We start from the raw sequence: 27,395 nt of genomic DNA, 5'->3' as shown, positions 1-27,395 counted from the left end.
TCTCATCCGAGACTGTCTTACATGAGCCCAGACGATGGAATGTATGCGAATCTATACCATGAAAAATAGTGTCTGATCAAGAGTTTGTCAAGTTTCTACGAAGCCTCAAGGAAGAATAAGATATATGGCGGTCTTTCATTTATTTAAGTTCTGGGTTACAAGTGAAAGAACGTGGTCCTATGTCACAACAGGCAAAACAAAAGAATTCCTGTCATAACAAGGAATCATAAATTTCCAAACATCAGATAAACATTTATAAAGAACATAACAATGTATGAAGAGACATAATTTGTCGAAATGCGCATCTGGTGCATCAAAATTGGTACCGTATAAGTTTTACATGCATTCTTAATATGATTTTTTTCAAAATTGGCGCGCTTTACTTGTGGGAAGCAGCCATTAAATGTTAGCATGGGCGAAGTGTCGCTACACGTGTAAATATATCAGTTCATTCACATGCATTGATCCCTCAGGGAACACAGTCCATGCTGAACATGAGTCCAGTGCTTCTATAGTTTATATTGTAGAGCCTTTCAGCATTTAATGAAAATGTCAGCTACGAAGTACTTCAGTCAACTGATCCCCATACAAGTACATTATACTGCGTTGGCAACGGATGACTTAAGGATGTGGCAATGTTCACTGTATCGTGTAGACCTAATATAGGAAATAGATTGTATGATAATATGCATATAACACACTTCATTGATAGTTCATTAACGATCAACAAGCATGCGGTACATCACTAACTGTACATGTTTCATTAATTGAAAGCAATCTACACAATGGTTTAAGAAAACAATTGTCTTATGCAAAGGTGCTTCTCAAATTTTTCAAGATGTCAGCTGTACTCCACTAGAACTGTCCTAACGGGACTAAAACCCCGTAGGACACATTGAATAGGGGAAACAGTGAATTTCTGCTCATTAAAGAATAAATGGTTTTCAATACATATTCTGGACAATGATGACATAGCACAACACCTTCTCTCAAAATGGAAAAAAATATAACTTGAATGTTGAAAAACTCTATATCAATATAACAGGAGCATAACTTATAAGTCATTTAATATATACGCATATTGCATCAAGTCTACCTATTGGTATTAAGGATATACTCTGGATAAATCATGTCTACAGACGGACGAACAGACGGACAAGGCGATTCCAATACATCCCCTAAACTTCGCTTGCGGGGGTATGATACGGTAGCTTTATTGTCCATTAAACGGTTTCCCAACATGTAGAGCGGTGCTTCCTGAACGAAGCTTGTCATGCTTACAGTAGTGAGTATATGGAGTTAGGTTCTGGTGGACGAAATATCTTGAAAGAGCGTGTCTTTATCCGGAAATTTAATCCATTTCCGTTCCTTGGTTTGGGAATTTTCCACATAAAACCAGCCAGTCACTGGAAATATAACGAGAAGTAAACAAATTATTCGCGCAAATGTCACAAATACCTCACCAAAGATATATATCTATATCCACTGTGTGTATTCTGCTTAATTTTTATTGAAATTCAGTGCATTGCAATTATGAAGACACATTTTTTCAATCTAGTTACATGTACATCCGGATGTTTAGCGACATCTGTTCGCGTGTGAGTTTACACATTCCGTGAACTCTGTGACCTACATCCCAATATTCCTGAAATTGTTAGGAAAAATGTTTTATGGTTTATTTTTTAACTTTTCATTTGAAATCGGTATATCAAATAACGCTATCCTGTGTTATATGATGGTTTATTCTGAGTTTAGAGTATGTCCTTGAATTCCTTACCATCGTTCAAATACGAACATCGTAATCAGATATAGAAAGCACCAGTAAATATGGAAAGCATTACCATATATGGAAATCATTACCAAATATGGAAATCATTACCATATATGGAAATCATTACCAAATATGGACACAAGTAAAAGATCAGGTGATTTTCAGCTGTTATGTTTATGTTAATGATATCTATATTTTACGTACTCGGAAAATATTCAAATGTAAAAGAAAATACAAGAAAATATAGATAAACGGGATATGAAGGTCGCAGAGGTAGAAGAAAAAATGCATAACCGGCATTTGTCTGCAATGTTTGTAACCTTCACGTACGTTTAACAAACGAAAGAAAGCATTGTATCATTTAAATGATACACTTCTACAAAGAGCAAGTACATTAAGGTCCAAATTTCGCCACAAAATTGGGATAAATTTAAAATGTGGTTTCACTTGGTTTAATCATTATGATTATGCATTAGGGCATTGGCCCCGATGATAAGTGTGGAAATTAGTGACGTAATATGTTCTGTGACGTCATTTTCCTTATCTCCGATTGACATGATTTACCGAAATCGCCGAAATTAGCCGTTTTTTATGCCTTTGAAACCGTTTTTAAGATAGAGCACATGCAACAACCACAAAGATGTTTTGTGTACAAATTAATCATGTTGAAAGTCAGTAATGAGCAAGTTTTCGACTTGGTTGTTAAATGAGCAGACTATTAAATTTAACGTTTAACCATTTCCCGCGTTCATCTGTTATACAAATTTCAACGTTGATGGTGTTCATATATACAAGTTTATAGCAATACAAGCTGTAACTGACGGCATTTTTTCAACTATCCAATTATGCATCAATTAACTTCTATCGGTATAACTAATATAATCCCCAAGATCTGAAGAAAAATTCAGCAAAATAAACAAGGGAATATCCTACAGTGCGCGTTTCGTATAAACCGACATGGGAACGATGATTGCCGAACATAATCGGGTTGCTGAGACCGACGTCATATACAAATATGGAAACTGACGTGGGTAACTACAAGTTCCGTTTGTTTAAAATATTACATCGTTTCATGAATGGCAAGAAGTACTATAAGTGTAAGAACGTAATAATTACGCAAATGTGCAACTCAAATAAAATTTTGATAGTGAATTTTCTATAAAATTGGCATGTTCAATTGTTTACAAATCTGACACGTGCCCAGTGCCTCTCTTTCGCTTTTTTCCGAACTGGTGACCTTCGAAGTCAATGCACATCGGAGATTACGAATAGAAATTACTGACAGGATGACAATGATTCGTGACTCGACATTTTTTGCTGATTTGACGGGTTTATTGCTTCATATTCACTCTGATTCTATTAAGTTGTACGTTTTTAATCACAAATATGTTCAATATTTGTTCTTTTATTTTTCAATATATTTACCGTCAGTTACAGCTTGTATTGCTTTAATGAATAAATAATATGCACATGTACAGCATATTAAATTTTATAAGACCCTATGTAGTTTGCATTGAAGAAGATAGTGTGTAATCAGAGAATTGGAATCTTCGACACAGATATTTCCGATTCCAATTTTACTCGTTTTATGTTTGATATAGATACGCAATGATATCAACGCAATTAATGTAACACATTTGTTTATAAAATAAAAAGTTTAATAATATCGAAAATGAAAGCGCGATAGCTTAATCGGTACCTTTATACCAGAGCATAATAGTGCGAGAGTTCGAATGCAAAAATCGGTTATATTTCCCCCGTAAAAATTGAATTAGTAGCAAGTCAAACATACAAGCTTTAAATATATACACTTGAAAATCAATTCATTACAATATATTGTTCATTATTTCCATGCTGCAGTACCTGTAGTTTTATGGCATGCATGTTTCCTATCAAAACAATTCCAACTTCACCGATCTGTCGTTTATATTACAAAGTTGTCCAACTCATTTAGGAGAGGTTACTCCATGATATATATGGCAATGAAATATTCGCGATCTACCCTGCTGTAAGAGTGAATGTTGGTAGTTGATAGATGAACGATGTAGTATCTAGATACATGTATCTAAATTATTACTCATTTGTAAGCTAAAAGATAAAGTATACACTTGTATTGTGTGTTCCAAGAGGACAAAACCCGGTGAACCCCGATCATTACATTTAAAAAATAGATAGAAAACATTTCTTAAGAAACATTTTTAGTAGAAACGAACGACCCTGACTGCATTTGCAATCAATGTCAACAGATCTACAACTCTAATCGTTTCATGCTTAAATTTTCGCAAGCATTCACTACTACCATAAAGGGGGTGGGGAGGGATAAATCAAAATTCGCATGTAAAATTTATGGAAAAACTACATTCTCAAAACAAAAGAATGTGTAGGCCAAATTCCCCTGTTGCTACGTCACTGTAATAATTATTTGTTTATAGAATCGCCTTATATTTGTCGATTACTGACGTACGTGTTCTGTGACATAGTCTTATTTAAAAATACATGATAGCTAGTCATTGGTTACTATTTTCATCATTAAATCGTGGAACTGGTGTTGAAGTATTAGAACGCGATTTTCACACATAAGGAGACCTTTCTTTTCCTGCATTTACATTTTAACCATCCCACTCACCGTCGGTCACTTAGCATTTAGTGGCATGTGCACAAAACACTGCTTAATGACTATATCCGAATCATGCGCGGATCTAGAGTGAAGGTCCGGACACCCCCTCCCCTCTGGAATTAAAGTTGCATGAAATTTGTGCGCAAAGTAATGAGGACTAAACCAAAGCACAATATTATCGTTTGTATAAAACTGGAACGATTGTTTGATATCCTCCTTTTCCCAATGTACATAATTACCGGTGATTAAGGTAAACATTCTAACCAAGCAGTATTCTTGGCTTTTTTCAATTTCAATTTCACTAGAAATCTTTGTGGAAATAATGTAAGTTCTCAACAAAGCACAGGAATTGGGATACAGCGCGGTAATAATATATTAATTTTAGCAAAGCATGATATTTTGTAGCATTAAAGTTTGAACACTCGATATTTTCTTTGTTTAAACTTCAAATAATTCACATAGCCGACGTTATAGAAATAAAGTAAAAGTATTGAACAATTGTTCAATGTGTTGTAATCGTACACTACCATTATTTGGAGACTTTAGTGAAATGAAGAATTCAAACATAACTCTCCGAAATTTCGCTGCATTTAGATAGATGAAGTACGTCAGTCGCGTGTCATTTACTACAAAAGAAAATTGCATATTCCCAGATACATGGAAATCGTGCAGCATGCAGAAAGTACCCTGAATAGGTGTCTGACAAATCACACAACGATGGCTGCGAAAAACATGTGCCGGTCATGATCATGGTCTGATGATATCGTGGCACTTTTGCACGATGATGAATATCTAATATGAATGTAAGATCGAATGAAACTTAATTGGCTGTTTTATAATAATGTAATTATTTACATATTGTTAAGTATAATATTTTCTACAATTTTACGTCCTGTAGTAATTTTCTTGAGATCGATTAGGTGAACAACGTGAACAAAGCATACGATATGTCTCCGAGTAAAACATTACTTAACCGCCGAGTTTCACCTGGAAAAAAAAACTATTCGGTAACCAATGTGCACCCCTTTCTCACACCAAAAATCCTTGAAAAAAAGTGCATATCATATTCGACAAAATACGGTACTATGCTACACATCGACGTATTCTTCATGATATTCAAGCATAAATATGATGGTTTGATGAGAGAATCAGGAAAAAGTGGCTAGATTTGGTCATAAAATTTTCATTTATTTGTCTCAAATGAACAATTTGCATTTTGATTTTGATTTTCCCCCCGAACCCCCACCCTCTTTAAGAGGGGACAAGCCCCTCCCGCACTCTTCCCCTCGTCGCAACGCGACTCGGCCGTCTACTGTCATATCTCCGACGAAATCGGCTTGTATCAAAAGGTAGAAGGGGGGGGGGGGGTCAAAAATATACAATCCTCTCCCATGCGGACTTCGGACGTGGTTTGAGACAATGAATATGATTTATGATTCAAACTTTTTTCCTTTGCGTAAATATTAATGCATTGAAAGATTTGTTATATAAAGATAATTGTCAGGAGCCTGTATATTTTTTTTTCAAATAAAGACTGTAATTAATAGATGCAAGTGCATATGCTAAAACATTGAATATAATACCGACAAGATTATTTTTTGTTAGGTTTTTCATGGGGTCAGTGTCAACTCTTGTGTAGAACTTATCACATTGTTTGTAAATCTTATCACATCCTATAAGGTTCACATTCGGTCCCATTGTCATATGTTGAATTTTAAAAAACTTTTCAAGTTCGATCTATTTTCACATATATTCTGAATGAATTTCATGTTCTTTTTACTACATGTACAATCCAATGTAGCATTGGTTAGTATGTGTTCCTTCGCTGAAAACATTTAGTGCGCTCGAAAAAAAACAACCGAACAGTGTACATATACACACAAGAATAATAGGATAAGGTAACCACGCGCTACGTACATATATGATATTCATTTAATTTAGATTAAAACAATGCAAATTGGATGCAAATGTAAATACAATGTTAAAATTGAATGAATATATATGGGTTGCTCTATCATTCTTAGATACAATTACAGCAATCGTCCTTCAAATCACAGCATCCACCGCATCGAGTCATCTACAATTGATTAAAACTTTCGGAAAAAATAAATTAAACTTTTCAAATAAAAATCATAGTGCACATTTGTTTAATAAAACTTTGAGCATATGGCGACATCAATTGGATTATTTTCATATTGAGTTCATGACATAGCTTTCTTGTTCATGACGTCGCATAAAGTAACGTCAAAATGGCACAACGTTATCGTAAACTATACTGTATTTACATATGTATTATACATAAGTAAAGTTTTTTTTACAAAGACATCATAACCATTTTATTGAAGTATACACCATATGAAAGAATTTTGAGGAATATCATTTAATTTGGACGCGGGGCCAAAGTTGGCCCCAAACGTACCTTGTCCTTACTTGTTTCACTCCATTTCAATATTTCAAATCCTCCCCCTGCTCAGGAGGAGCAAAACACAGACAGATAACCACGCATCCCCCAGGAGATACAATGTACTGAACAAGTATATGCTCAAAATACCATAGTGATAGTGAAATTTTAGTTTTTATTTATTACATTGTGTATGTATATTATGGTTTGTGCTGCATTTTCTTGATAGGGATGTGGACATTTATAATATCAACATCATCTGTTGTTGACTATTTATGAATATCAGACTTTATTTATAAATCCGATTTTTCTGCTAATTTTGATACATTCCACAGAATTGAGTTGTGTAAATATGACTGTCAGGGGAATTGTTATGATGCAGTTAGAATGAATATTCTATATTGTATATACTCACGAAAGCGGATTTAGTAATAATTCACTAATTAAAATGTGCATTAACGACAAATCAAATTTGGGGAAAAAACAGCTTAGAGTAACAGATGAACTTTAACTTAAATGATAAAAGAGGTCAAACACACAATGCCGTGTGTCAATATTGAATCAAAATTAAAAACAAAAAACTATCTTCAATCAAAACTAGAGCTATGCATGAATAGGCATTTACGTATAAACACATTTTTATAAATAAAAACAAATATGAATAATAGCTATTTACATGTACACAACAGACACTTACATGAAACAAATAGACACTTGCACGTGAACAAATAAACACTTACATGTAAACAAATAGAAATAATGGAAAATTTGACTCACAAATCAAAGCAAATGCGGCAAGCTAGCAGATGTTTTGTACTTAGAAGTGCTTTAAGAGAAACACAATTAATAATATATTTGTCGGGATTAGCTGACCTTTGAATGGCCTTGGCGAAATTGGTGAGAAAATAGCTGTGATTGATATAGAATGTGTTCTCCTTGCTGTCACTGTTAAGGGGTTCACTGTATGTAGATTGTACTGGTTTATCATTAATTAACTTCATGCAGATGCTGTTAATGATAATGTTGGCAAGTAGATCATCCCACACTAACTCTCGTGGGTATACATTTCTTGGTTTTGTTTCAAACAATTCAGTTCGAAAGTTTTCATGTTCAGAAAACATTTCCTGTTTTAAATATAAACGCGAGTAAATTTCTCAAAACTGAATTTGAAACTTGTCACTTTTGTCTCCAGTATATTGTGGTAAAACAGGAATTTTCTATGCTGCATATTAAATCTAAGTAGTTTAAAGTTAACATACGTACAGTTTGGAAATATACAGGGGAATCCAAAAATAGATCATGATAAAATAGATGAACATTTATATTCGTATACACTGGGGAACAATGGCGACCCACGTCATATAATTTCCACGTTATTTGTGTAGATATATACAGGTGTATAAATATATCTAGGTGTATTGTATGGATATCTTCAGGTGTATTGTATAGATATTTCATAGCATATTGTATAGAGATTGTATATATATATATATATATACACATATTGTTTAGATATCTTCGTCAGCTTCACAGCTTACACGTTAAACAAAGCTCCGTCCATTACAAGTATTGTTTATGTCATGTTATTGTCTTTCTTGTCTCCAATCGTTACCTAGTATTTTGTTTTTATCACGTCTTTCCTGTCTCCAATCGTGACCAAGTATTTTGTTTTTATCATGTCTTTCCTGTCTCCAATCGTTACCTAGTATTTTGTGTTTACCTTAGTATACTATTTTATCATCTAGCTTTATATTTCTATGAATTAATAGGTATTGTTTACAGTATTTTGTAAATATTTTATATTTTGATTTTAGAATACATTCCAGCGCTTATGTTATTAATCATTTAGAATAGTACGTTACATGTATGGCTTAGTTTCATCGGTTTAAGTAACAGTGACATAGTTTATAGGAGATATCGGGCGATACATTCATGCCTTCTGTTGTTGATCGTCAGTCCATTCTGAAGAGTGTGCTGCTCAATATGTCTTGTTTACCTGAGTTGATTATGAAAAATTACTTCAAATTTACTTCACATGGATATGGTTATAAATAAGACATTAAAGAATTATTAAGATATGTTGTAATCAAAGGAAGAAACTGTAAGCATGGGTATAGCAGGCACGTAGCCTCATGGAGAGAGGGCGGCAGGAATTTTCTAAAGATTCTTGACTAGCAAAACATAAGCCTTTAAAATCTATAAGTGGGGAAGCACATTCACTCCAAGGTTCTTAAAAATCTGACGGAAAATCAAATCAAAGGTTTAAAATATTTCAATGGGGGTGGTGGTGGTGGTGGTGGTGGTGGTGTGTGTGTGTGTGTGGGGGGGGTGGCAGCATTTGATTTAACAATTATCTGAAAATTAATGTTCTTGCCTAACAAAAAAGTAGACGTTTTTTGTTAAAATCTTTCATCGTGTGAGAGAGGTGTTACATGTTGGCCCCTTTTCATTACATGAATTTAGTTCATCAGATCACGCATACATCTTTACTGTGAACATTGTTATAACGCCAGTCCTTTGATCGTTCTGTCTTAAGAATTCACCTTTGCTTGTACGATATCAATTATAATGTCAGACTTGTTAGGTATTGTCTGATATCCCTCACAATTGGACTGTCAGGTTAACCAACAAATGAAATGTGAAGCGCGAGACTTTAAGCCGAATGCAGGTCTGTATGAAATGTGTTGAATAACCGACCTTAAAATGTCTGACATTGTTTTCACACAGAAGTGTATTCGGCAGATATCCAATATTCCAATATCAAATGGGGAGTGCTCAATCAGTCAATATGTCTTACTTTGCATGTGTCAATCACTGACTTCGCTCGTACAAATAATGAACAATGTCAAAAAGACCCCCTCTGCCACCCCCTCTCCTCTTTTTTTTTTCGCTACGTGCCTGTGTGAATAGAAACTTAGAGTGATAGATCTAACTGCGACAGAAATTATGTAAAATGCATTGATACTGTGTATATAACAAGAGAAAGGAGCATACTATAAACGTTTACCTCACTGTGTTGCATTTCAGAATTCATTGAATACTCCTGTTTGTCGTGAGTTTGTAATGTATTCTGCTAAACAGGAGTCTGTGTTTTATTTCTGTTTGTTACTATAATACTTGATGAAAGAAGCCTACATACAGATATGTGTAACTTATATCATAATTTAACGACCCCCCACGACGAGCACCTTTGGTGTGTTTATATAGTTACTACTGTTGTGAATTTCAAAAAAAAGTATTTCGTTATTCAATAAACCATCTGTTTTTCCCATAAAATGTTTACTTTTTCTTTTTTTCATACATACATGTAGCAGGTATGTTTTTGATTTTCGGTGAATTATACAAAACGTAAACATATTTTGTTGAATTTAATTAAGTATCCATGGAAACGCAACAACCGTACGGTTCGTTACCGTTTTATCCCTACATTCGAAAATTATGTCATAGGAAAATGTGTGCTAAACAGGAAGTTGTCCAGGTAACGTAATGACTGGAATGTTATAGTCTGAATATTAATTATCCGAATTATATAAACTCTCCTCTATTTCTTGATCTATAGTCTATACAACTACTATTTGTGAAGCATTTTCTACAGACGAAATGGGTGTATGTCTTGATATATTTTAGATACAATTCAGCGTAAAACAATTTCAAAATATAAGAATGATCATAATTAATGTTGACCGACTTCTGATAAAATGTAAGTAAATATTTGATTTTATCAAAACACAATTCAAATTTTCAAATGTGTGCTCAACGGGAACTCGTCGGTGATTAATGATTTTAAATCCTCGCTTGGTATTTTGAAATTACAGACGAAATGAAAGGAATTTAAATATCAGGTATCGCTGTTATTGTGAAGCTTTGTAGTCTGAGACACGATTTGATCTGTACATTTTCCAATCTTCCTGGTACCAGTCACAACATTACTTGACAGCATAGTGACCTGAGTGGTTTTTAAGGTTCCATGGGCTACAATGTAATGAAAATGTCATGCTGTGTTTCTAGAACGACATATCCGAATCTTGCTACGAATTTCCAAAATCTACAAAGAAGTTCGGTTTCTGCTTCATCAACGATGTCGGATGTACCTTTCCAATCTGGCCAAATCTAGGGAGTTTCTTCTCCATAACAGGGCTAATTTCAGTTAAACTTCCCACAAAGCATTCTAAGGTAAAGAGGATGCAAAAATTTTCAACTGAAGTTTCAACCCACTCTCAAGGGGGTATAATTAGAAAATAGTGAAATGTGGTGGTATTGATATAAAAAGCTTTTCTCAAGAACCAGTGGAACAAAAAGACAAAACATATGTAAAAGCGTTTTTAATGAGTGGCGATTCGAATTTGTTCAAATCAGGAGCTCGAGGGATATATGGATGCGGCCACAATTGGAGATCGAAGATTTACATAGGGATATATAGAAAATATCTTTACAAATCTTCTCAAGATCGGTAGAGCCATGATTTATTATATTAATATACATGCATCACCCGGTAGTATAAATTAAGGTTTGTTCAAACCTCTGAGGGCTATGGTGGGCCATCATAAGGGAGGAAAGTTTTATATGGGAATATAATGGGGAACACTTCAACAATAATTTATCTCTATGGCAACGTTGTCATGATTAGTCGAATTAAGACCGCCAATTTAAACATTTCAATTTCAATTTAATCATTTCAAAATTAAGGATAATCTCCCTCATGCATAGCTCTTATCCTTGGACGAATTTGGCTCCACTTTTTTGGCACGCTCTTTTTGGCTATATTTAGCTCTAAAACTTCATAGTTATTTCGGATTTCACAACATTTTCGGTTGAGCATCACTGAAGAGACATTATTTGTCGAAATGCGCATCTGGTGCATCAAAATTGGTACCGTATAAGTTTTACATTTGAGTGTGTTCAAATCATGTCATCGAAGTGTAGGAAGAGGCCTCAATACGGGATCAAAGTTTTACAATATAAGGGGGGGGGGTCTTCTCAAAACCAGCAGGGTTATTTGTAACAATTTAAATATACAAGCACCACCAGATCATACAGATTCAAGTTTATTCAAATAATGGCCCTAGAATGCAAGGTAGAGCCACAATAGGGGTTAAATTTTTACAGGTAATGTATTAAAACATTCTTACACTTTTCATGACCACGGTTGGTCATTTCAATAGGCAATTATCCTAAGCTACTGTGGATCGCGTGGGGATCCGAGTTAGAATAGGTCCTCAGTACCCCTTGCTTGTCGTATCAGGTCACTAAATGGGCGTTCCTTCGGATGAGACCGTAAAAATTGAGACCCTGTGTCACAGTAGGTTTGGCACGATAAAGACCCCCCCCCCCTGCTTGAAGGCCGTCAGCGCCAAGCATTGGCCAAAAGTTTGCAGCCCTTCAACGGGATTGTTGACGGCTCCATATGAGTGAAATATTCTCCAGCGTCTCGCTCAACAATATTCAATCTATCAATCAATCAGCTATTGTGGTTACAAAATTATTCGACTTTCATGGTGAACAGTGTGGTTTTGTTGAGGTAAAAGGTAATTAAGACTTTATATTATGTTACTGAAACGATATTTCTGAACCTGGCAATTAGAACAATAAAAAATCTCTATCAAGAGAAGCAGGGGCACACTAATACATGTACATGAATGTAGGGAAAAGCTTTTAAAACAAATTTTCCAGAACAACAAGGTCATGCCTGTTATATTGAAATTGAAACATCACCATGTTTGGTAAAATCATAACCCCATGAGGCTAGATTGAGGTTGCAATATGGGATCAAAAGTTCTCATGTGATTAAAGAAGGTAAAATATTCTGATTAAAAGCAACAGTGTTAATGTAACTCAGGTGAGGGTTTTGGTCCACAAACCTCTTGTTAGAATTGTACATGGAGTCGTCTATTCATGTTCCAAAAATTGATCTCAGTGAACTCGAAATAAAAGACACCGCAAAATCGTTCACATCTGCTTCGTACTTACAGCATGTAGGTATAAAACGGAAAACAGGATGAAGATGATTTCAGCTTCTCCATTTCAGCTTTCAATATTAATTAGCAATATTACATTATCACCTGCATATGGTGTTTATGTCAGTTTTTGAATCGAGGCAGCCGACTGAAAAACAAGATATTGTTACAGAGGCCTCAACGGTCTCGTTTAAATCTATCATTTCGCAAATTATATGGACATTATAACAATCTAGTTTACGAATACAACCTATCAATGAGTCAAAAGTTCTCTTCCATGCATCATAGCTATTGTTAGGCTATTCTTTATACACTAATTGCAACTGCGGATTACTCCGTTTACCTGATCGGGGCACAGGGCTCATGGCGGGTGTGACCAGTCAACAGGGAATGTTACCTCTCCTAGGCAACTGATCCAACCTATGACATATCCATGGGTCCGTGTTTGCCCAACTCTTGATTTTGTATACCTTGGAGGAGTTATGAGATTGATAACTGATCGCTATCTTCAATTTTTCATTTTTATGGTTGTGTATACTTTTGTGCGCATTTTAATATCAGGTAAACAACGAAAATTAGCTGTGTATTGATGTGAAAGATATAGTATATTTAGCTTCATTATCTAAAAATGTCTTTATTGCAGAGATGACCTACATACCTAGAATGAAATGGCGAGCAATATCAATCAAGGTCAGTTTTTGATAAACTTTCGGGCTTTGTGATAAGTCTACACAGCAAAATTGTAACAGCTGTCAAATCAATTTATATGTGTATTGTGTAAGTGTCCACGTGGAGAAACTGAAGACGCTAAAGCATGATATTGTCCCTTAGCAGGACAGAGATGTCAAATTTACTTTCCGGCTTTGTGCAAAGCATTCAGATCAAAGATATGAAACCCAATGTCAAAAATGTGATGTACAAGTCTGTATGAAATGTATCATCAGCAATCATAAAGGACACGCTATTGGCGAAATACCCAATATTTTCAATATCCAGAGATTGGGAATAGAAAAAGATACATCAGAATTAGGAAAGGTCCTCATACCAAAGTACAAACAGAACCAAAAATATGTCGATGGTAAGATCCTAAAAGTAACGCAAGCACACGATTATGGTATGATGATCTGATAGTATCGAGAAAAAACCCATTCCACCCCTCTTACATAGTATTCGACTCTGCCAATCATATCATTGTAGCTGATAGCAACAATGAATGTGTACACATCTTAAATCAGGACGGGAAGTTCCTGGTTTGTTTGGACAATATCGGGTCAATGCCTGGTGCGCTGGGTTTGGACACCCAAGAAAAATTGTGGTTTGGTCTGCGCGACGAAGGCCAGGTGAAAGTTATCAAGTATCTAAAGTAGATAAAAAGGTATGGATTCTCAGAACTGGAATATAAGATGTAGGTTTTGTGAATCAGCCCCTGGCTGAGAACTTTCAATGAAATTAACACCAATAGCAGGTGCTCACTAAAACATAATAAAATCCTACATCAATATAATGTATCCCTTTTGTCGGGTTCGTTTTCTGCGAATTCGCCCCAGCACATTGGACCTATTGTTTGCAACTGTGTATAATCTTGGTGCACGTTTGCAGCTATGATAAATCATAGTAATTTTTCAAGATCTAGATATTTGTCTACTTACAATTTATTTAATGCCACCTGTGACATATTTGCAATGTACGTGTATTTATGAAAGAAATTAAAACGTTTTATCCTATTGTCTTGTATATTCATCAAAGAAAGCCGACGATAATTCTTCATCGCCGGTTTCAGTGGCAACCACATGATTCTCAGAATGGACTTTTTCAGTAAGATAATGCGTATCCAAAGTTTGTTTTTGTTTGATTTGTTGTTTGACGTCTCATTCAAGAATTTTTCACTCAGATACGTCACTAGATCTCGGTGAAGTGCCACAGATTCTGATTATAAATGACGCTTAATGTGTCAACTCCTGATGCAACATGGGACCTCCGTGTTTGGTACTATCAGAAACATCCATGACTTTCACTTAGAACTATTGTCAGGCGCTTGTCGAAGGAACAGTCACATTCTATGTTAAAGGTATTCTGTTTGACCTGACCCTGGGATCCAGAATCACATCTGATTCTCCCATGGTGGCGAAATAAGCACTCTAACTATTGTTCTACTGTGAGCAACCCAGATTATACTTATTCGAGTGGAATAAATTACGACATAGCATAATATTTCGTTATAACCGGTAAAGCGTGTCATGAACTGATATCCACCCAACTGTACAGTGTTTCATCATGGTATTGAAAGGCAGAGGCATAGAAAGTTTCGTTTTGACAAGATTGGAACTGATATTGAACAAACATTCTGAGAGTATTACATAAGCAATATATATATATATATATATATATATATATATATATATATATATATATATGTGTGTGTGTGTGTGTGTGTGTGTGTGTGTGTGTGTGTGTGTATGTATGTATGTATGTATGTATGTATGTATGTATTATTACTACAGTAATTTGATCCGAAGAGTCGGATCACGTCGATTTGACAGGCGCGGATCATTAGATCACACGAAATGCAAAAAGCCTGTCAACGATACGTGATCCAACTTTTCCGATGAAGTTACTGCAGTGATGATAAATTTATAATATACCACTTATGCATTTTTAAAACCACATTATATAAGACAATGAATAAAATCCAAATTATCTAAAACAGAGACGTATAGTGAAACTATAATTGTGTACGCAGGTTTCTTTGTGATACGATATATTTTCAATAAAACGTTGCTTTGATGCGTTGTAACATCATCGGTTTCAGAGGATACTGATACGGAATCAGAAAACCACAGTGTGGTGATCCGGAAAATCGGACCACACTCTGGGAAATCCACAAAATCAAAAAACCGATACATTGATGGTTGCATAAAAAAGCTCCGACAGGCGCCTCCATTCATTGAAGAATGTACTTAATATTGGAGAGTACATTTGATGTTGTTTGATCTTGAAATGTGACATAAAACATTGTTACCAAGTCATCATGTTTACATAAAACATTGTTACCAAGTCATCATGTTTACCAGTATCGAATAAGTTTGATGATTTGTTGCTCCTAATGTTGACGCTTGTTGTTTTTATTAGATAAAGTAGTCTTAGTCAGAACTCTATAATTCTTAAATTTAATTCTTAAACATGCAGTCTATGTATCATAAATGTCACACAGTAAATTTGTGTCTGATAGTTATAATTATAAAGCAACCAAGAAAATGTGTCATTCTGTTACCCTGGGTTTGAATATGTAAAACGCTTTCTGCATATTGGTGAGATTAATCGTAGACTGTGACAAATTGCATCAAATTTACTTCAAGTGGACTTGAATATGAATAAGTAACTAAACAAATGATAAAAATGTGTTGTAATCAAAGGAAGAAACTGCAAGCATGAATATTTCAGGCACGTAGTCGCGCAGAGGGAGGAGATTGGCAGCGATTTTCTGAAAATTCTTCACTCGTAAGTAACCCTTTACAATTTATAAGTGTGTATGCGTGGGTGGGGGAGCAGTTGACTCTGCAATTTTCTAAAAAGCCTGGGCTATCAAAGAAGAAAACTAGAATGAAAGGTTAAAATTATTTCAGTGTATGGGGTAGAGCGGAGGAGGGGGAAGCATTTGATTTCACAATTTTCTAAAAATTGATACTCTTGCCTAACGAAAAAGTAGATATTTAAAATCTTTGATTGTGTGGGAGAAGGGCTACGTGTTGGCCCTTTTCAATACAAAGGTTCAAGAATACATCTTTACAGTCAACATTGTTATGACGTTATTCCTTTGCTCGGTCTATCTTAAGAATTCACCTTTGCTTATACGATATCAATTGTAAAGTCAGACTATTTCAGTACTGTCCGAGATCCCTCAAAATTGGACTATCAGGTAATTCAACAAAAGAAATCTAAAGGGCGATGTTTTGGCTGAATGTACTTCTCTGTGAAAAATATTCATTTGTTCTAAGACTTTAGCTTTGGTTGTCTTATTAGTGAACAGGCTGATATTGATTATGATATCAGACTGTTTCAATACCGACATACATCAAATTTGGATTGTGTCAGATAAATCAACAAATGAAATTTATAGGGTGATGTTTTAAGCATTATATATACCGATTGCAGTGATGTATGTATGGAAAATATCGAATAACGGACTTCAAAATATCTGACATTTTTTGATGTAGAACTGTATTTGGTATATATCCAATATTTAAATATAATGTGGGGAGTGCGCAATCAGTCAATATGTCTTACTTTGCATGTGTCAATCACTGACGTCGCTCGTAAAAATAATGAACAATGTAAAAAAGATCTCCTCTGCCACCCCCCCCTCTCCTTTTTTCTCTCGCTACGTTCCTGTGTGAATAGAAACTTAGAATGATAGTTCTAATTGCAACAGAAATTATGAAAATGCACTTATACTGTGTATATAATAAGACAAAGAAGCATATTATAAACCTTGTACCTCACGGGGTTGGATATCCAGTCTAAAGCAATTCAGAATTCATTGTCATGAGTTTGTAATATATTCTGCTAAAAAGGAGTCTGTGTTTTATTTCTGTTCGTTACTGAAATACTTGATGAAAGAAGCCTACATACAGATATGTGTAATTTACATCGTAATTTAATGACCCCCACGACGAGCACCTTTGGTGTGTTTATATAGTTGCCTCTACTGTTGTGAATTAAAAAAAAGTATTTCGTTATTTAGTAAACCATTTGTTTTTCCTATAGAATATGTTGTCTTTCTTATTTTATTCATATGTAGCAGGTATATGTTTGATTCTCGGTGAATTATTGTTGTCCAGGTAACGTAATGACTGGAATGATATAGTTTGTATGCAAGGTGAATATAACGAACAGTGATCAATCTCATAACTCCTACAAGCAATACAAAATAGATAGTTGGGCAAACACAGACCCCTGGACACACCAGAGGTGGGATCAGGTGCCTAGGAGGAGTAAGCATCCCCTGTTGACCGGTCACACCCGCCGTGAGCCCCATATCCTGATCAGGTAAACGGAGTTATCCGCAGTCAAAATTAGTGTGCCAAGAACGGCTTAACAATCGGCATGAAACACGTCAGACAGCATTTGACCCAATGCGAGGTTGTATTGACGAACTATATCGTTATAACGACCATAGAATTTGCGAAATGCTGACTTCAATCGAGACTGTTGAAACTTCTGTACCATCAACTTGTTTGTCAGTAGCTTACCTCGATTTAAAAACTGACTATACGCAGAACAAGCTCTTGCATATCGAATCAGTTGAGATACATAAACACCATATGCAGGTGATAATGGGTATCCGAAATATAGTGATAAACTCTTATACAATCTATTTCTTGATCTATAGTATATACAACAACTATTCGTGAAGTATTTTCTACAGACGAAATGGGTTTATGTCTTGATATGTTTCAGATACAACTTAAATTCAACGGAAACAATTTTAAAACATAAGAATGATAAATAATGCTGACTGACTTCCGATGAAATGCAAGTAAATCTGAAGTATATCACGGATGGGAACTGATCATAAATTTTATTAAAATATAATTCACACTTATTGTCCAGTAACTAATTTTCACATGTGTGCTCAACGGGAATATGTCGGTGCTTAACGATTTTAAATCCTCACTTGATATTTTGAATTCACTGACGAAATGAAATGAATTTGAATACCGGGCCTCGCTGTTATTGTCATGCTTTGTAATCTGAGACGATCAAATCTTTACATTTTCCAATCTTCCTGGTTACCAGTCAGAAGATTATTTGACTACCATAGTCAACGCAGTGGTTCTAAGGCTTCTTCGACTATAAGGTAATTAAAACATCATGCTGTGTTTCTAGAACGATATGTCTGAATTTCCGAAATCTATAAAGAAATTTGGTTTCTGTTTCATCAACTAATTGTGTTTACTCTTCCTATATAGTTAAAACTTTCCAATTTGAGTAAAATTTCTCAAAAAAGCATTCTAAGGTAAAAATAGATGTAAAATTGTTCAAATGATTGAATATTGTTTAACGGCTGCAAAATGTCGGCCCATGCTCGGCGTTGAGGGCCTTTGAGCAGGGAGGGATCTTTATCGTGCTACACCTGCTGTGACACGGGACCTCGGTTTTTACGGTCTCATCCGAAGAACCGCCCCATTTAGTCGCCTTCTACGACAAGCAAGGGATACTGAGGACCTATTCTAAGCTGGATACCCACGGGAGTGTTCAAATGAAGTTTCAACCCCTCTCAAATGGATATAATTGAGGCATTGATTTAAGAATCCTTTTTTCAACAACCAATGGAGTAAAAAGATAAAACGTTTGTACATGTAAAAGCTTTTGTTAATGATTGGCAATTCGAATTTGACATGCATCATCCGGTAGTGTGAATTAAAGTTTGTTCAAATCATGACCTCTGGCGTTAGGGTGGAGCAAACATGGGGGAGGATAGTTTTATATGGGAATATAATGGGGAGAGCTTAAAAATAATTTATTTCTAGAGCAACACTGTCACAATTTGTTGATTTACCCCCCCCCCCCCCAAGTAGTGAAGATTTGAGTGTGTTAAAATCATGGCACCGTAGTGTAGAATTTGGCCTCAATACGGGATCCAATTTTGTTCATAGTCAGCAATTCGCAAATTCTATGGTCATTATAACAATCTAGTTCGTCAATACTACATATCATTGGGTCAAATGCTGTCTGACGTGTTTCATACCGATTGTTAAGCCGTTCTTGGCACACTAATTTTGACTGTGGATAACTCCATTTACCTGATCAGGATATGGGGTTCACGGCGGGTGTGACCGGTCAACAGGGAATGCTTACTCCTCCTAGGCACCTGATTCTACCTCTGGTGTGTCCAGGGGTCCGTGTTTGCCCAACTATCTATTTTATATTGCTTATAGGAGTTATGAGATTGATCACTGTTTGTTATCTTCACCTTGTATCATGTCCGTGGAGGGTAATGTGGGGTCAGAAAAAGGGACAATTTTTACAGGTATTGTATGAGAACATTCTTACACTTCTCATGGTTAAGAGGACCACGATTAGTCATATCAATGGGCAAGGATCCACAGCGACTGTGGTTACAAAATTATTTGACTCTCATGGTGAACAGAGTGGTTTTAAGGCTTGTTGAGGTAAAAGGTAATTAAAACTTTATGCTTTGCTATTAAAACAATATTTCTTAACCTGGAAAATAGAAAAATAAACATGTTTTCAAGAGAAGCAGAGTCACATTATTCCATCTACATGAATGTAGTGAAAAGTTTAAACAAATTATCCAGAACAGCAAGGTCATGCTTGTCATACTGAAATTAAAGCATCACCATGTTTGGTAAAATCATAACTCAATGGGGCTAGGTTGGGGTTGCAATATGGGATAAAAAGTTCTCATGTGATTAAAGAGGATAACATATTCTGATTAAAAGCAACAGGGTTAATGTGACTCAGGTGAGCGTTGTGGTCCACAAGCCTCTTGTTAGAATTGTGTGACCTTCAACTCATGTTCCAAAAATTGTTCTCACAAATAAAAGACATCACAAAATCATTCACACCTGCTTCGTACTTACAGCATGCATATAGTTCTAAAGCGCCAAACTGACCTTGTGACAAATGGGATCAAGATCAATTCAGCTGCTCCATTTTCAGCTTTCCAATTTGATGTAGCAATATTCCATTATCACCTGCATATGGTGTTTACCTCTTTGAATTGATTTGATACACACGACTTTACTCTGTGTATAACCAGTTTTTAAATCGAGGCAGCTGACTGACAAACAGGATAATGTAACAGGGTTTCGTGTAAAGTTAACGTTTAAAGCTATCATTTCGCAAATCATATGGACATTATAACGATCTAATTTATCAATACAACCTGTCAATGGCTCAAAAGCTGTCTATCACGCTCCATACTTATGTTAGGCCCTTCTGTATACACTCATTTTAAAATTACCTGTGTATTGATGTGAAAGATATAGTAAATTTACATTAATTATTTTAATTTTCTCTACTGCAGACATGACCTACATACCTAGAATGAAATGGCGAGCACTATCAATCAAGGTCAGTTTTTGATTACTTGTGGGCTTTGTGATAAGTCTACACAGCAATACTGCAACAGCTGTCAAATGAATTTATGTGTAGATTGTGTAAGTGTCCACGTGGAGAAACTGAAAACGCTAAAGCATGATATTGTCCCTTACCAGGACAGAGATGTCAAATTTACTTTCCCACTTTGTGCACAGCATTCAAATCAAAGATGTGAAGCCCAATGCCAACAATGTGATGTACAAGTCTGTATGAAATGTATCATCAGCAATCATAAAGGACACGCTATTGGCGAAATACCCAATATTTTCAATATCCAGAGATTGGGAATAGAAAAAGATACATCAGAATTAGAAAAGGTCCTCATACCAAAGTACAAACAAAACGAAAAAGATGTCGATGCTAAGATCCTAAAGGTAACGCAAGAGCATGAAGAAATGGAAAATGAAGGTGGAAAACTTAGGTGCTTCTGGCATCAAGAAGTGAAACGCATTTTCGATACCATTAGATCTAATGTCAGATCTTCAAAGGACGATCAAACAACATCGCTGAAGGCACATCAAGCTAAAGTAAGAGATGAAGTAATCAAGATGACTAAAACACTTCAGCACAATAAAGAAATTCTGCTGTCAAACAAAGTGCTTGACGTTACCAATTACAAATCCCAAATAAATGAGTATAGAGATATGCCCAAATTGAGCGACGTGGATATTCCAGCATTGAAAACGAATGTTCTTCTTGGCCAGGAAATCAGGATCGCTTTCGGAGATTTTGAAGCTGCATTAACACAAGTCATGGCATCAGATTTAAGCACAACTTTCCCTCATTTGCCGAAGAAGGACCTACTGAATCCCGTATTAATATTGACCAATGTTGCAACGGCAGTAAAACCGCTTTTCAGAATTGCCATTGCCGGTACAAATGAAATTTGGGTCAGTGGAATTCAGGACAAAACGATACGACGCTACAATATAAAAGGGATAGAAGTCGATACCGTTACCACATCATGCCCTCAGCAACCTGATGATATATCGGTAACGAGGAATGGGGACCTGATTTTTACTGATTGTTACCACAGAGATGTGAAGATGGTCAAAAATGGAAAGATTACTACATTATTCAGTACCCCCTGGAGATGGCATCCCCGGGGAATCTGCTGTACAAAATCGGGGGGATTCCTCGTGAGTGTCCTACACGTTGACATGAAACATCGCAAAATTCTACGTTATCAAGAGAATACGTTGAAACAAGAAATAGAAAAGGATGAACAGGGGAACCCAATTCTTGTTGAAGGCAACTTGATGGTATTCCTGGCAGAAAGCAATAATGGAGACATTTGTTGCAGTGACCCTAACGCCCGAGTCATGCTCATCATGGACAGATATGGTCACGTCCGATGTCGGTATGATGGTCAGAAATCATTGAGAGAAAAGCCGTTTGACCCTGCGGTCATAGTGACCGATTCTGCAAATCTCATATTTGTAGCTGATTGCAACAATGAATGTGTACACATCTTAAATCAAGATGGGAATTTCCTGATATGTTTGATTAAAATCGGGTCAATGCCTGCCACGCTGGATTTGGACAAACAGGGAAGATTGTGGGTAGGTCTGCGCGATGAAGGCCAGGTGAATGTTATCCAATATTTTAAGTAGATGGAAAGCTATGGATTCTAAGATCTGGGGAACAATATGCAGGTTTTGTGAATCAGCCCCTGGTTGAGAACTTGCAATGAACTTTACACTTATAGCAGGTTCTCACTAAAACATGATGAAATCCTATATCAACATAATGCATCTCTTTTGTTGCGTTTTCCCCCTGCAAATTCCCCTCAGCATAATAGACATATTTCGGTCAAATATGACCCATATTCAACAAGAATTTCGGATTTCAAACATTTCGGTTGAGCATCACTGAAGAGACATTATTTGTCGAAATGCGCATCTGGTGCATCAAAATTGGTACCGTATACGTTTTACATATTTGCAACTGTGTTTAATTTTGCCGCACGTTTGCAGCCATGATTAATTACAGCAATTCATCAATATGCAGTGGTCTGGCTGCTTACAAAAATATTATATATCGAACCTGCAACATGTGACATATTTGCGGCGTGTGTGTATTTATGAAAGACATTAACACTTTTTATCATATTGTCTTGTATATTCATCAAAGAAAGCCCACGATAATTCTTCATTGTCGGTTTCAGTGGTAACCACATGATTCCCAAAATTGATTTTTTTTCAGTAAGTCAATCCGTATCCAAATATTGTTTTTGTTTGTTATATGGTTTTTTTTTTACGTCTTAAGAATTTATCTCTGGTATATAGACAGCTATTGGTGACGTGATATACTCGTATAGAGACATCACTAGCTATTGGTGAAGTGCTACACTTGTATAGAGACGTCATTAGGTATTGGTGAAGTGCCACAACTTATGCTTTATCGTGTAGACGCCTGATGTGACACTGGATCTCTGCCTGATGTGACACAAAACATCCACCTGATTTGACACGGGACCTCCACCTGATGTGACACGGGACCTCCACCTGATTTGACATGGGACTTCCACCTGATGTGACACGGGACCTCTACCTGATTTGACATGGGACCTCCGCCTGATGTAACACGGAGCCTTTGCTTGATGTGACTCGGGACCTTTGTCTAACACGGGACCTTCGCCTGATTCGACACCGGACATCCCCTTAAGGGACACGGGACATCCGTCTGATGTGACATGGGACCTCTGCCTAATGTGACAAGGGACCTCCGGCTAATGTGACATGGAGCCTCCGCCTTGTATGACACTGAACCTCCCTCTGATATGACACGGAACCGCCGTCTGATTTGCCATGAGGCCTTCACCTGATGTGACACTGGACCTCCACCTGATGTGACACGGGACCTCCACTTGATTTGACATGGGACCTCCACCTGATGTGACACGAGACCTCCGCCTGATGTGACACGAAGCCTTTGTTTGATGTGACATGGGACGTCCACCTGATGTGACACGGGATCTCCACCTGATATTACACGTGACATCTGCCTGGAGACATCCGCCTGATGTGACACGAGACCTCCGCCTGATCTGACACGAGACCTCTGCCTGATGTGACAGGGAACCTCCGCCTAATCGGACACGGGACATCCGTCCGATGTGACATAGGACCTCTGCCTGATTTGACACGGGACTTCCGCCTGATGTGACACGAAATCTCCACCTGATGTGACACGAGACCTCCGCTTGATGTGATACGGAACCTCCGTTTTTAAGGTGCTATCAGAAACGTCCGTGACTTTCTCTCCAAACGTCATGTGCTTATCGAAGGAACAGCCACATCCTTTGTTAAAAGTCTTCTGTTCGATCTAGCGCCAGGATTCAGAGGCGAACCCGATCCTCCCAAGATGGCGAAATAAGCACTTTAACTATTGGTCTGTCGCGACCGATCCAGATCATAGTTATCCGAGTGGACGAAATTGTGACATACCATATTATCTCATCGCCGTTACAGGAATGCTTAGCAGATATAAAATCTTGGATGAACGTCAACCTGCTGAAATTAAACGAAGAAAAAACTGAATTTATAGTGTTTACTTCGAAATATTCAAACGTTTCACCATCTTTTCAACTGTCTTTTGGAAATACCATTGTTTCCAACTCGGACTGTGTTCGAAACCTTGGTGTTTTCTTCGACAGTGTACTTTCTTTTAAAAATCATATTAGTTCCATCTCTCGTTCTTGTTATTATCATCTACGGAATATTGCACGGATTCGTTCTTTCATCAATGATGACGCCTGCAAGACACTTATATGTTATCTTGTGTTATCACGCTTAGACTATAAAAATGCACTATTTAAAGGGCTACCCCAAACAGATCTGAGCAGGCTACAGACAATCCAAAATTCAGCAGCTCGACTTGTTGCTCGGGTCAGGAAGCATGACCATATATCACCGGTGCTTGTGTCCTTGTACTGGCTTCCAGTTGATTCCCGTGTTGAATACAATATTTTACTACACACATACAAGGCACTAAACGGAAAGGCACCGGCCTACATGTGTATATCAGCGACCTCATCACTGTGTACGAACCAAAATGATCTCTGCGTTCATGCAATTCACGATTGCTAGAAAAACCCTGCGTTCGTACAAAGACCTATGGAGATCGAATGTTTGATGTAACAGCTGCCACACTATGGAACAGTTTACCGATAGACATCCGTTCGTGTGGCACTGTCAAAAGTTTTAAGACAAACCTCAAAACATTTCTTTTTAGGAAATCTTATAACCATATTTTGTAATATATTCTTTTTTAAAGTAAAGGCTGGTTTGTCGCATGAACTCGTAATGTTTAAATTGTTTTATTTTATTTGGATGTTATCTTTTATGCTCTGATTAATCTTATCATGTTTTACATTTTACATTGTTAAAGCGCTTAGGGTAATTACACAAATTATATAATGCGCTATATAAATGCCGCACATAATAATATAATAAAGCATGTTATGAACTTTTATCCACACCAACAGTACACAGTGTTTCATCATTGCACGGACAGGCAGACGAATAAAAATCTTATCTTGATAAGATTGCACCTTATATCGGGCAAGCATTCTGAGAGTATTGCATAAGCAATACATGCTGAAAGGTGGTACCAAGTCACCCTGTTTACCAGTGTGGAATAAGTTAAATTTTTCGTTGTTCATGCAGTTGACGCATATTGTTTTCATTAGGGATGAAATAGTCTTAGTCAGAACTCTATGATATTTAAATTTAATGTATAAACATATAGCATATTCTAAATATAGCAAAGTAAATTTCTGTGTGATAAATTTAATTTAAAAAACAACCAAGAAAATTTGGTATACTGGCATCGTGAGACGTACCATTTCCGATGCAGTTAAAAAGCATTCAGTCTGGGTCATCGTCTTTGTATAAAATACGTAATGAAAAAAGTCAAATAATCGTGGAAATGGAACACAAAACAACACACAGATATAACATTCATTTCTGTATTTGAAATACTTATAAAGGTTTTCTGAAAACCAATTACTATCAACTATATGAAGGCCAATTTCAAATCCTGTTCGTAAAACTAATTACTATCAACTATTTGAAGGCCGATTTGATGTGATGAATTAAGTACTGCCGACTGATCCGATTTCGCTTACCTATTACAAAGATATACTCGCGTGCTTAACAAATTTGATATGCATTTTCATTAATATATTCCTTTTTGCGATTAATGACCTTGAAATCAATGAAATGATTTCTTTTACACAATCACCGAACAAGTTTCGACAACTACCTCTATTCAGAGGTCCTACTTTTGCAGCCTTTCCATCGGAACACAATCCCAATGGATATAAAATCACAGAATTATATAAAAATGAAGTTCTTCAACACCTGTCCATCAAACGATACGAGATTTGAACATGACCTGTTGTTTGCCACTCAAACTACACTGCAAGTTTCAAATGAATCCTTGCAGGCATAATGGTTGGTTATTTGGTTGTGTACGTCCCGTTGAGAATTTTTCGCAGAAAGATAATTCGTACCCTCACGTAGGACCCAGGGTCACCCTAATTTAGTATGACCCAGGGCCACCCTATTTTCTACACAGTTTACTACGTCATTAAAATAGTCCCACATAAAAGTGAAAGTACAATGCAGACGATGTATAATGCACACTACCAAAGGAAATGGATATTGAGCAAGTCATAATTGATCAATTACATGTCATCATTTCTAAGCAAAAAATGGTCTAATCTTAAAAAAAAGATGATGCACTGCTATCTGCATCTCTCCACCAGATTTTCCAAAATACGAGAATGTGATATGAACCTAGCTTATAATTAAATACAATACAGTGAAATTGAAATGAACTTGGAATATTATCCTTTTATTTATCAATTATATGCAATTTATTAACAGATAATTATAAGATAATGTTGCACCTGGAAAGGGGGAGGTGGAAGGGGTGATCTCTGGTCGCCTTCTGATTTCAGACATGAAAATTAAATTGTCACTATGGATTATATTGATGCTACAACAGTGTCAAAGCGAAATGTTTAGCTCACCTGAGCCAAAGAATAAAATGAGCTTATTTGATTTGTATGTGTTTGTAATTTTTTTTATCTACTGGGTATATTTTCACCAAACCTTAAAGGCCGAGGTTTTCAACCGGTCGGTTTTTCTCAGGTAAGTTACATGTAAGAGTGGGGCAGAGTTAATCTAAAGCAGGTGTGAAGCCCCGAGCCCGAGGAAACCCTTGCTTGTATATACCTCCCAAATACACAGGATGTTATCTGTGTTACCTGCATTACCTGTACGTTTTTGTAAGATTGAAAAATTCATAGTAGTCATTTTCCTTGTGCAGGTTAATCGAAACGTTGATAATTAATCTAATGAATCAAACATGTAAAAATTAAAGCTCCATAAATTTATCTTATATAAATGAGATCGTTAGCCATTGAAAACATAGACAGAATATTCCTTATTCTAAGTTTTCTTGTATCCATTTAACTGCCTCCGTCAGATACCCGGTACCCGACGATGGACTGCCAAA

At 36.3% G+C, this 27,395-nt stretch overlaps 1 protein-coding gene and 2 long non-coding RNA genes across 4 annotated transcripts; 2 read left to right on the top strand and 1 right to left on the bottom strand.

The window, feature by feature from the left end:
• Positions 1 to 133: 133 nt before the first annotated feature.
• LOC130048584 (uncharacterized) lies at positions 134 to 1,791 on the bottom strand. Its single transcript, XR_008797364.1, has 2 exons — positions 1,282 to 1,791; positions 134 to 657 (listed from the first exon to the last, which is right to left on the bottom strand). It is a non-coding gene; the product is annotated as an uncharacterized LOC130048584 (long non-coding RNA).
• Positions 1,792 to 18,553: 16,762 nt separating this feature from the next.
• On the top strand, positions 18,554 to 26,938 carry LOC130048583 (uncharacterized). Of its 2 annotated transcripts, XR_008797363.1 has the most exons (3): positions 18,554 to 18,600; positions 20,794 to 20,840; positions 23,279 to 26,938. It is a non-coding gene; the product is annotated as an uncharacterized LOC130048583 (long non-coding RNA). The 2 variants fall into 2 exon arrangements; XR_008797362.1 differs by lacking the exon at positions 18,554 to 18,600 and having other exon boundaries at positions 19,435 to 20,840.
• Positions 20,854 to 25,355, top strand: LOC130048581 (uncharacterized). The gene has a single exon (XM_056145490.1). The coding sequence runs from the start codon at positions 20,906 to 20,908 to the stop codon at positions 22,478 to 22,480; it is 1,575 nt and encodes a 524-aa protein (XP_056001465.1). The 5' UTR covers positions 20,854 to 20,905; the 3' UTR covers positions 22,481 to 25,355.
• Positions 26,939 to 27,395: the final 457 nt, after the last annotated feature.

This window comes from Ostrea edulis, chromosome 7 (genome assembly GCF_947568905.1).
Source record: "Ostrea edulis chromosome 7, xbOstEdul1.1, whole genome shotgun sequence".
Classification (NCBI taxonomy): Eukaryota; Metazoa; Mollusca; class Bivalvia; order Ostreida; family Ostreidae; genus Ostrea; species Ostrea edulis.
This window is presented reverse-complemented; position numbering and strand designations above follow the sequence as displayed.